Source organism: Platalea leucorodia (genome assembly GCF_965183815.1).
Source record: "Platalea leucorodia genome assembly, chromosome: 7".
Classification (NCBI taxonomy): Eukaryota; Metazoa; Chordata; class Aves; order Pelecaniformes; family Threskiornithidae; genus Platalea; species Platalea leucorodia.
The window spans coordinates 40186283-40198381 of NC_138829.1; the positions used below are offsets into that span (position 1 = coordinate 40186283).

At 46.2% G+C, this 12099-nt stretch overlaps 1 protein-coding gene across 1 annotated transcript in view; it reads right to left on the reverse strand.

Moving 5' to 3' along the window:
- Nucleotides 1–6940: 6940 nt before the first annotated feature.
- LOC309593093 (deubiquitinase DESI2-like) overlaps nucleotides 6941–12099 on the reverse strand; it is a gene marked incomplete at its 3' end in the record, with an annotated part of 56747 nt that continues 51588 nt past the window's right edge. The window contains exon 6 of the mRNA XM_082317222.1: nucleotides 6941–7183. Within this exon, the coding sequence (XP_082173348.1) occupies nucleotides 6941–7183 (243 nt within the window). The remainder of the gene's footprint in view (nucleotides 7184–12099) is intronic.

The following is a 12099-nucleotide window of genomic DNA, read 5'->3' on the forward strand; positions in this document are numbered from 1 at the left end:
CGCTCCGCCCCGGCCTCGGCGCTTCCGGCGGGGCGCGGGTCCGCCCGCACAGCGGCCCCCTCCGCCACGGCACCGCGCCCGGGGAAACTGTGTTCCGCTGCGGTGTCTGCGCCGCCTCCCGCGCTGCCGCCGGGTATTTGGCGGGAGCAGGCTCGGGCCGAGCGGGCCTCGGCGCCCAGCCGGCCGCCGCCTGTGCAGCGCGGCCCGGCTTAGCGGGCTCCTGCCCCCCTTTCCCCCGACACGGCTGATCGCCTGTTGAAATAATCCCCGTGAAACAGGGCGGTCAGACTCGCTCAGCGAGCCGGGGGCTTTGCCCGACGTGGCTGCTGCGGCCAAGTTACCGGTTGTAAAGCCACAGGGTACTTCTAGGTGATACGCGCGCACACACGTATCGCAGAAGCTCTTTGAATTAACAGACGATTGTCGAACCTACACAACCGGCATGCCGGTACCGCACCGGCCTGTGGAGGGTTTCGTCCACCCCACTGGCTTTCCTGAGGGAAAAGCTTGTTGGGGAGCGCGTCCCCGTGTCCTCCACCAACCGTAGCTAAGTCGCTTAGATTTCATTTAGCTTCCACTGTATCTATGGGAAGAAAAGGATAGGGCTGGAGCCATGCTGTCACTCGCACAAGTATGCAGCCAGGATTTAAGGCCAGGGGATGCCAGTAAGAGCATGGCTGTGCTGAGAGGGGAATCGAGGCTTAAAACGATCCAGCTCCATGGCTGCCAGACCTGGGCTGTCCTGAAGCCCCCCTGAGGTTTCTGCCCGTTTTTCTCATCTGCCATCTATGGCCTCTGGAATGAAATCTCCCCACCCATTACTCCTCCTGAAAGCTTTTTTGTGCAAATGTGCTATTTTTGTTAGGTGTTTGTACCACACCTAGCACAGTGGCATTCGCATTTTTGGATTAGGGCTGCTGCACATAATGCTGTTATTCTTCTGTTGATTACTTTTGGTACTTGTGAATGCCCGTTCACTAATATCACAAAACATTGTACACGTATATTGTGCTATTATGTTAAGGTAATTACATCCATGAGTGGCAGTTCACTCTGTCTGTATTCCAGGCCTGAAAATTCAAAGTTAGTAACTACAGCATAGTCCCTAATGGTGAGATGAAAGCACCGTCCACAAAACTGCAGTAACGCAGGCCCAGCCCTGAATTGTCCTACTAAGATAAAATTCCCTTTGGATGTGTATGGGGAAGGGGAAGAGGAATTCACCTTCAGTAAAGCCACCTTTGAAGTCACAGAAATGAGGAAACAACAACAAAAGACTACAGAGAAGACTCTCAAGATAACCTGGAGGCTGATGAGGAGCTCAGTGCTACCATGTGTCCGGGTGGCTTACCACAGAAGTCCCTCAGGAGAAGTTACCTTCAAGAACCTTGAAGGCAAAAAAAGAACATGTTTCCTGGGACAAATCCATTCCAGCAGACAGAGGAAAAGCCTGCAGCTAATAGTTTGGTAAGAAATGAAGACTCATGCTGTGCATAATGAAGAAAAATCCATGTGAGCATCAATAGGTGCCACAGCATTCCCAGCAGCGAAGAGAGTGCTATTCCACCTGTCAGCAAGGCGAGGATTGCCTTTTCTTGCTTGAGGAGCTCTAGGTGCTGCAGTCTGGAGCCTAGAGAAGATTTAGCACTGCGTATACCTACTTTGTAAGAACTTCCAGCAATAGAGATATATTTCACATATGCAGGGTTACTAGCCTCACTGAGCATACCTATCTGTTTTGTGCTGAACATTTACAAAGACGTTCAAGTGAGAGGACTTGACTCAGATTCCTAACATTTTTTTTCTGTGTTCTGAACTTCCTTTTGTGCTTCTGTGGGGTATTTGGTAAAAGGACTTGGCTCAGGTAAAGTGGACCTCAAAGGCAAAAATCTGCCACTTTGCAAAATCACAATCAAATGATGACTAGTTCAAATGACTGACTAGTTCACTGAATCTCAACAGAGCTGGGGATTTCACCTCCTTCCACACATTGGAAAAGCCAGCTTGCAGAACTGAGGTCAGGGACATGTCAGGGAAACAAGTGGCACGGAGAGACTTAAGAGCTTCTGCAGCTTACACCTGGGATACCTTGGCAGGGTGGGCTGAAATAGCAGGAAACATTGCTGTGCAGGATTGGTAAGCATGGAGGGCACCACTGAAGAGAAATATATGCAGCCTCTGCTGTCTCCAGGGAGAGCTGAACGCTGTGTTAGTATTTACCCAGTGGATGACCAGAACTTAGCCAGCTGAATCTTTACTTGTAACAAGAGACAGGCCAGCTCAACAATGTTAAGCTGCCCACGCAGTCCCCACTAGCTTTTGTAGGTGAACACACATCTTTACTGAGGGCTGCCTTCTGTAATTTTGAACTTGCCATCAAAGCTCATTGATTTAAGCAGTTGTGAAGGCCTGGCCGCTAGCCATGTCTTTCATTCTGTAGCCTGGTTTCCTAAGGAAAGATGATTGCCATGATCATACTGTCTGTTTTCCTGCATTGTTACCCCTTGACCGAACCACATTGGACCCCCAAAAACTTTTATAGCCTTTTCAAAACAAAGCTGGCTACAACAGGACTAATGGACAGTCTTACTCTGAGATTTAGAGCCATTAGTCATTCATTCCTGCTAGTAATTAAATGTGCCATGCCATCCACTCAAACACCTCTCAGCTACAGCCACATGCACAAAGGAGGAGCACTGAAGTGTTAGAGATAAGAGCACATATTCTCCAGGCATAGGCTGCGATGTTTTCACAGATTACTGTAGCCAAAGGCTCTGCCATATTCTGGTAGCCTGTGGCAATGGCAGAGTGGAGCTGGGAGAATGAAAGCTCCTCTTTTAAATACTTCCTGAGTCACTACACAGCCTTTCCATAACCCAGATCACTGCCTGATGGCAAGCACAGCAGGGACAAAGTGGAACAGGGCACCTGCTGCCTCAACTCAAAGAGTAATTTAAAACCATTTGAAAATGAAACACTGATGATTACTTCCTTTGGTCTTCTCCATTAATCACATCAAGGAATTGGTGGAGGTCCTTTACTTAAGTTTTCTGAACATGTCGATAAGCCACCACATAAATACAAACTAAAATAAGAAGAAAATCAAACACATATAATAAGAAGATAAGCTAACATTATTGCAATCTAGTGGCCACTAACTTGTTCTGAAAGCCTCTCCAGCCTAGAGACAAATAAACAGAACTGAAGAATAAAAAAATAACATAGCAGGAAATGACTGCTTCTTGAGTACCTCAATAACATGAAGGCAACATGGGTCTGAATTCCAGAAATGCAAACTCTCAGGTGGGAGCAATGAGAGCAAGAGAACAGGTCTGTGTCCATCCCCATGCTGTGCTGAACCCATCACAGCACAGGCTCAGTGCTGGGGGACCAGCTCACCCAGGGCCTCTGAAAGCACAACTGTCCCTTTTAAAACTTTGTAAGAGTTTAAGAGATATAGGCCTCAAATCACAGACTTGGGAAGAGGAAGCCAACTGACAAAAAAAAAAAATCAGTAAGAATAATCTCCTGAAATCAAGAGAGTTGCTATTATAGATACAGAGGTGCTGAGAAGAGAGCTCATTACTTACCTCTTTCCTCTCACCCTAACTTTCCCTAGAAACAGCTTGTATTGTAACTCTAATATTCCAGCATTCGGCTAACCTCACCTTCAGTCTTATTGTCCCACCTGAGTACCATTAGCTCTCTGCTAGAAACACAACCCACAGCTGCTGATGCCCATGTACAGAGTTGGTGCCTTCTCATTCCAGCTTTAAAAAGGGCCCCAAAAGTCCTGGCAGTAAGAAGAAGGGTTAAGAGTTTGTGTCAGTGCCATGGGGTGCTCTTGTTGAGATTCATAAGCTGCTCTTTTGTTTTCATTGATAACTCTTCGTATCTAAAATTTTCCCACAGTGTTATGCTCTAAAACAGCAAGAGAAAGCAAATGTGTAACTAAATACAAATATGATATAATTATATAATAGCAACAATCATTTTGTAATAATTGGAATGGTAAGAAAAGTGCCTAAAACAAACATACTGTGCTAGAGATGAACAGTAAATTAGACTTTTAAAATGTCTTCATGTTTAATAATCTAAAATGCTGTTAAATTACAGAGGTAAAGCTATCATCAACATATATTTTATTTCCACAGTGTCCCTTTGTACTTGTCATTGTTGGTTGGTCACCTTGAACAGAGAGGGGTGGGGAGAAACGCTTTTGAAGATCGGAATATATTCTGGTTTTGATTTACAACAGAGGTTTGATGCCTCCTTGATGTGACCCCTACTGTCATAAACAAATGGACAAACATAAAAGTAGATAAACAAACATCTGTTTTTTATGACATTGACAGCTCACCCCGAGTGTTGTTCCCAATACTTCAAGCACATATTCATGTCCCCAAGGAGGCTGAATGTAGCTTTCTTATCCAGGTTACCATACAGCCAGTTAAGCATTTTTTACTTTGTGAAATACTGTGAGAGGGTTTTCCATGTGAAACCTGCCTCTGGAGCCCTAGTTCTCCCCTAGATGTATATACATGGTTCTTTATCTGGAGCTCAGGTGCAGAGCAGAAACACGAGGGTGATGGCTGGCTGGCATTTGTCACATCAGGAACTAGGTGTTTCTGACTGCAGTTTCCCTGGCCTATACAAAAGCTCTGGGAAAGCCTCTTCTCACTTTCCTCCAGAGAAGGACCTAAAAAGAGATTTTAAAATTCACTGCACATAATGTGCTGCTGGCTATTGGCAGGCACCCTGGGAACTTCAGACAAATGAAGCTTGCACTGCTGGTTTAGGCTGCAATGACCATGACTGCAGGGGAATAGAGAGTGCAACAGTACATTGTGTAACATGGTTTCTGGGCAGCGGGATGGAGAACAGGATGGAAATCTTATTAAACATCCCTGGACAAGCCAGGGTAATCAAGATTGGTGCTGGACCGGATACCAGGAGCTGCAGAATTGCTCACAATGCAGTATTGGCTGTGACTAGCCAAGGTTAATAAGGAACATGACTTCAGTTCAGTACAGAACTTGCAGCAATTTGTTCAGAGGATGAAAATGAGAGGTGTGTTATAAAGGTTTTGTTGCCCAAACATGCATCACTTCAGGAGGCAGTGGAGTGAGGCCATCCTGTGAGTTATATTTCCATCCAATAGATCTCTCCAAAGCCTCCTGCTTCACTAAGAGCGTGCACATGTAACAAACCATTAAGCGCTGTCTGTGCAGACATGATGTACCTCATAGCCAAGACCTTCAGCCCTGAAAGCACACACTTCTGAATACCTGAGCTAAAGAAACAGCTGGTTGGACTTAGCATGCTATTGCGACCAATAAAAGGAAACAACCACCCATCTTAAGGGCTTGTAGTTCTTTCTGGGTGGAGGGTGGAAGTCCTGACTTGGTAGTAGCTGTTGAGAACAGCATTTCTAAAATGGCAACCCCCTCTCAACACTGTGCCTGTTCCTTTTTCATCCTCCTTTGTGTAGCCAAGAGGAGTTGCAAGGGAGAGAGGGGGCCTGGATTTCCCCTTTGATTCTCTCCTACATCTTCTGACTAGAACTCCTAGTGAGGTAATTGACTGGAAGAGTTGGTGTACTTGGCCTTTCCTCCTCCTCTGCTTTCTCATCAGCTGTCAGAATGAGCATAAATACATCCAAGTACCAGATTCTTGATTCTCCAAGAACCAGCCTGGAGAGGCCAGTGAGCCAGCTGTGCCCATTTTTCATGCCACCGAAACAGTGCACACAACGGAAGGTACAATGGTGGCCCGTGCATTGGAAGGGTCATCCATGCTTTCCAGATGTGGCCCTAATTTTCCCCCTCCACCTCCAAAAAGGGAGGAGAAGGAAACAGGTTGACATTCTTTGGGTTCATCACTTATTTTTTACCTTCTTGTGTTGGCTCAAAAATAGGCTGGGGAAGGGTGGCTTTGGAGCCACATTTTAGGTCTGTGAGTGCAGGAGGAAAAGCTGAAGGAAATACTGACCTTCCCAACAGATTCTCTCTGCTCCTCCTTGTGCTCAGGAGGGCCATTCCCCCAAAGGCAGCCAGCAAATGTCAGCTAGGAGAGAGACTCCCCAGGGAAATCTGGGGGAATAAAGGAAACCAGGAACACTGCCTAGAATTAGGGGAACTGAGAGGGGTCTGTGCCAAAAAGCACCAGTATGGTCAACAGTCATCTCTGCACCTACTTAGTAGCTGCCTCTAAGCACTAGCCCCATCCTGTTTTTGACCCCAAAGAAAAGCCGCTCTAACAAACACACTCATTTTCTAGGTTCTTTGTTATTATTTGCAAGAGCAGGATAGTCACTCAAGCTCTTAAATCTGAGTACTGAAAACTGGTGGTTGTAGAACAGCAGCACCTTTCATTTGTCCTTCACATGAGTTAGAACCCTGATAATTACAAAAGGGATGGGGCTGAGTGGAGCTTGTTGCTGGTCTAAGAGATGAGAAGGTTGAGTTCTGGCTCTGCTTCCTTCACTGGGTGTGGGCAGGAGATTTGTCATAGGGGAATGGCAAACCCAGCCAAAACAGAGAGGAGGCTGCTGGGCTCACATGGGTGGGGGAAGAGATAAAAAGATAAAACAGTTCCAGAGAAGGAACATCACAGTATGGTGCCCCCCTGCCCATACGCGTGCTGTCATGCCCGAGAGAGCCAGCAGTTCTCCGTGGATCAAGCAGCATGGGGGCCCTGGGAGGAGAATCCAGTTTAGTTGCCATACTCCTCAGTTCAGCGTTGGGGTTCACAGTCATTTTGCTGAGCAACCGTAGTGGCAGGCAGCCCTTGGAAAAGGGACTGAAGCTTAACCTCCTTAGTAGAAAGGGTCTTCCCTCCCCGTGTTGTCCGTTGAAGAAGAGAAGAAAGAAACCAAGGTGTGAGAAAGAAATAGTACAAGAGAGAGTGGGACGTTATTTGAGAGCATACTGGGCACAGTTTAGACCCGGGTATGTCTACAGGTTCGCGATGTGCCTGAGGCTGAGGGGGCTGCGGAGGTGGAGGGGGACTCCTCATCCGTTGTGTCGCCCTGCTCCTCCTTGTGGAGGCCGAGGCTGATGTGGCTCTGCAGGGCTGCTGGGGTCAGCCACTCCTTGGGGAGGCAGCTCTGGAGGAAGGGGATGCACGAGCTGAAGTAGGCCAGGCGGTTCACCCAGCGGGGGATCTCTTTCCCACATAGTATCTGTGGAGCAAACCGAAAAGGAGCGTGGTTAATAGTACCAAAACACGTGCGCGGTGGCAATGTCATCCCCATCCGCACCACCGCCTCAGCAGGGTGAATTCCCTGTTGCTCAGAAGAGAGCTGTTTGAAATGTAGGGAGCATCTGCTGCAGTCAGAAACAGCTATAAATGCAAATGACTATATGACTGCTCAACACGCACAGAGAGCCCTGCCAGCCATAACCCTTGTCAGCATCATAGCAGAGACCGGGGAAAACAGTTCATGGCCCTCAACAGCTTTGGCCACTCTGTTCTCCAGGCAGTCCATGGGTGAAAGGATAGGCCTGCTGGTGCTTCTCAACCAAGACAATGACACTCATTTTCCAAATGGCTCAAAAATTTTGGAAAAATAATTAGGCTGTTGCTGGCCAGACCTTGAGGAGCCCAGAAGCTGAGCCTGACTAGGTGGATGGAGATGCCTGAGAAGCTGTTCTTGCTGCTCACTTTTCTTCCTTGGGCTGACACACGGGGTCAGTCAAGTCACAGTATCTGGGGGTCCTTTTCCTATCCTAGCACATCACCCTTTAATTTCTCCTCATGTGGTATTTCCTAAATGTGGAAAGCAAGCAACGAACAGAAAAATACTAGCTTCTCACTAGGCCTGTGTTTCATCATAGATGCTCCTGGCACTGATTTGGGTTACACTCTGCTAGCACAGATATTGTTTTCCAAGGTCATCTCATATTCAGCACAATGAAGCAATGTGCTGCATATGGCAGCTCCTTTCTGCTCTAGCATTTGACCGCACATACATACAGGTGCCAGATTTTAGTAGCTGTATCTGGCTTAGGCCACATAAGGAAAGTTTCCCTTCACATTTTACCATTTCCCTTACCAGACACAGAAGAGGCACGTGGAACTGATCAGCCAGGGTGCCTCAAGAGCCTGTCTTTAGTAAATGTACTGCCTGTGTGGCCCCACACCAGTATACTAGAGCCTGAAGTCTGTGGTGGGTACAGTAGTCATAACACCCGAATTCTTCCTTCCTGGTGCTGTCTCCCATGAAGCAAGACAGGCAGGGAGGAAACTCCACCCCACAGACGCTGTCCCACAATTTACATGGATTAGTGGTTCCAGGGCTCTCCATACTGCACCTTCTGTCAATATTAAATTCCTTTGCTTTTCCTCCCACCCTCTCCCCATCTAAAACTACACTTAATTTAATACTAATTACTGCAAAACCTAAGAGGGTGTTTGTCTGTCATCCACTAAGGAGGTTATTTGGCGAGATGTCTGTTACTGACAATGGTAAAGCAGTGCTTAGAGGTTTCAAGAGATTTTCAGGGAGCACGACTGGAGCAGTTGCTAGAGGATGGGCTGTGCCGCATTATAGTTGTTATGGCTGATGACCAGCTGGTCCTTCATGCATATGGCCTGGGCAGAATGATCTAAGTCCCACTCCAACAGTCACCTTGAGGATAAGGGAACTGGAAACTCCACGCTGTTGGAGCAAGCTAATGAGGTATGGAGAAAGCGGCAAACCTGTGACCGTGCTAATTTGACTACGAAACTCACTTTATTTTGACATGCATTGTTTAAAAATCAATGTGTGAAATTGAAGACATTATCATTAGGTATCAGAGAATGAGCAGAGCCATTTAGCTGCTAAAATTACTTGCAAGCATAGACTGTTCTTTACCTAATACACCCCAAGGACTTTTATTTCAGTTCTTACCAGTGCTGCATTCTACTTAACCTCAGATACAGCTACATGAATCTATATTTTTTAATTTTTTAATCTGAGGACAATTACTTTATTAGCAATTCTTTATCTCCATCCAGATCCCAGGTTTCCATTGCTAGAGCTATTGCCTGAGCCTATAAGCAGATGACCTCTCCACCTCTGTTTAAGACTCATTCATAGAAAATTTGCTAATCCATTTGATTTTCTCACCAGACATACCTGCTCATTTTCACAAGAATACCGCTGAATTTTTTTAATTGTATTCAATATGTTCTTCTTGAACATTGAACCTGAGCCAAAGCCATAAAATGCAGCACAATTGCCTCTAGATTTTGTAGCATTTCTCTTTCTTCCTCTCCAGGAACTTAGGCAACATATTTCCAGTGTAGAAAGTGACTCAGTTTAGGCTCCTTGTGATGTATGCATGCATGTGAGTTTAGTTCTCAAGCAGTCATAAGGCTTAATAAAGATTTCCCCCAGATATTAATAGGAAAACAGAACCAGGGTATGATTCTTTGGAAAATTAGCTGAAATAACAGAACAGCACAAGGTAAGACTGCCTGAAATGGAAATACTGTTTTTAAGAGTTGGCTTTCTTTTCTAAGCAGATCCCCTAGCAACTGAAATAGCACTTCCCAATGTGGAAGCAATGCTGAGATGTTTGCTTTTTGTTTATGGGAGCTTCTTCACCCAAAATGAATCAGTGAGGCAAGGAAGAGCCAGAAAAAGAACGGAGCTGTGTGGGTATCAGACCATCAATCAGCAAAGGGCAGTTTGTGGAGCTTAAGGATAATGATGAAGTCAAAGTGGTTTCCCCTTCCTCAGTCATGCTTGTCCTTGCCTCTTGTCAGTGAAGCCTCGTTACTATTCACAGTAAAACACAATGCTCGACAGGAGCAGAAGGGCAATGGCAGGGAATGCCACTAAAGCTACAACCTGCTCCTGTGTTTTTTGCTCCCTGCCATAAAGCGTATTGTGCTGGAGAATCCAGCAGTACTTAACTAATGGAGAAACATCAAATAAACCTGGCTGCAATGGGATTAAGCCAACTGAGTTTAAATAAAACAGTACAAGCAAGATGAAGTGGGTGTTTTCCAATTGCATATGAAGCCACAGAAAAATATACCTACTCCAGCTTTTCAGGGCAATTGTCAAGTGAAAACCTCACACTGGAACAATAAACTCACAGAAGCCTGTTACCATTGTTTCCATCAGCAGAACTCTTTTTTAGATGTTTTTAGATTTTAGGATTTCAGGTTTTTTTTTTTCTTGTTTGCCAAACAAGTGGGTTTTTCTCTTTTGAAGGGGGTAAACTTCTCTGTGATGGGTCACATACTTGTCCTGTCAGACTAAGCCAATAAACTGTTATGGGTCAGAAATCACCGTTCCTGACCATCACATCAATTTATCCTGCTACCATCCCTTCAGGAAACTTAACATACCTGTAGTGGAGCCTGAACTTGACACTTGACAAGAAAGCAGCTAAGCCTCTTGATATGTAGCTGACTGGAGAAGGAACTTTAAAGAAATGAACAGAGTCACAGAAGGGCTAAGCCTATGTGAGATGCAAGTCTGAAAGGTAGCTGGGGGGTTAGTTATAGCTTATCTGAGGCAGAAAAGTGTTTGGGATGGGAAACCCTGCAGAGCACATGAGAGGCTGGACTACTAGCAGCAAAGCCTGGGAACACCCCAGCCCACATAAGGCTTCCCCAAGCTTTGCAAACCTCCTGTGAACAGTGTCCAGCCATCATTGCTGAGCATAGTTCTTCCTCATCTTTCTCTCACGGTGAGGTCTCTGATGGGGTGAGTTATTCTATCCACCCCACAGAGCCAACCAGTCCCTGTCACGGACTGAAATCCAGCATTTGGGATAGCGAGCGCAGCTTGTGATTGCCCACCAAGAGACCTGTCCCCGTTTCAGGCAGAAACTTTGGCGGAGGCTGCATGTACTTGCAGCTTCCACTGAGCGGCACCTTGTGATAGAGAGCCACGTCTCCCAGAGCTGCAGCTTCTTCTGGGGACTTAGCCTAAGAGCTGCGAATGACCCAGCTGGCATCTGTAGATTCAAGTGGAAACAGCAGTTCAGACATCTGTGGCTGCAGCCAAACATGAGGGAGAAATGGGACCTGACAGCGTGGGTGTTATTTCCGGGCAGCTGTCAAATCCATATCAGGATTTCAACACATCAAGAAACGACTAATTTTGGATACAAAAAGATCCTCTGAGCATCTTAAGCTGTGCTGTTTTGCACTAAACAGTCACTGGTTAAAATGTACAAACTGCCCTGGGAGAAAGGACTGCACCCCATCACTCTCCCCTCCCCTAAGTGCCCTAAGAACTAGGTTTCATTGCTCAGCAAGGCCTTAAAGCTTCCCCGTAAAGCTTTACTGTAGGCAGGGGAGCAGCCTAGCAGCTGGGAAACGTGGGTTTAAATGGAAGGCCACAATGGAAGAAGCTGAGTCTTCTGCCTTCTAGAGGACAACGCTATCAATGCGCTCCACTTGCTGAGGCCTTTGGGTCTATGGGCGTATGCTAGACATTATCTGAGATAGTCTAACAGGCTGAGCCCCTTTCAAAATAAAGTGAAGGGCTAATTAGTTGTAGAACCTAAGAGAAAGCTCTCAAATGCAATAGGTTCTGTGCTGTGCTGGATGACGCAATTGGGGCGATTCAGGCCATGCACAGAAGTATAACTCAAGGCACTTAGGAATTTTTTTTAAGTGAGCCCTCCCAAAGGCGCCATGTAGCGCTCCGATCCATGAAAATCAAAATGTGCAGAGACAACATTACATTCCTCAAACAATACATGCTAATTACTTCAATTCTTGTCTTCAAACTGAGGCTCGGAGAGTTCAGCACTGAACATTGCTGAACCACCCACTGCCACTTCCACTTAGCAGCCTTGGTGAAAATGAGGTGGCGTCCACATGGGGCATGTATCCATTTGAGCTGCTGTACAGTATTCCCCTTGGTGTGTCTTAGAGAATGCAAAGGGCTTTTATTGGCACCTGAGGAGTCTAACACACACCCCAGAGCACTTTAAGAGCAAAGCCTTTAGAGCCCAAGGGGAATCTTTCCAGTGTTTGCATGAATTGGCTCCTACAAGGTCTAGACAATATAGCGTAGATGATGCTTATCAGAATTTCAGAATAAGGCCATTAGATACAAACCAGTACATCTGCTCAGGCAAAGCT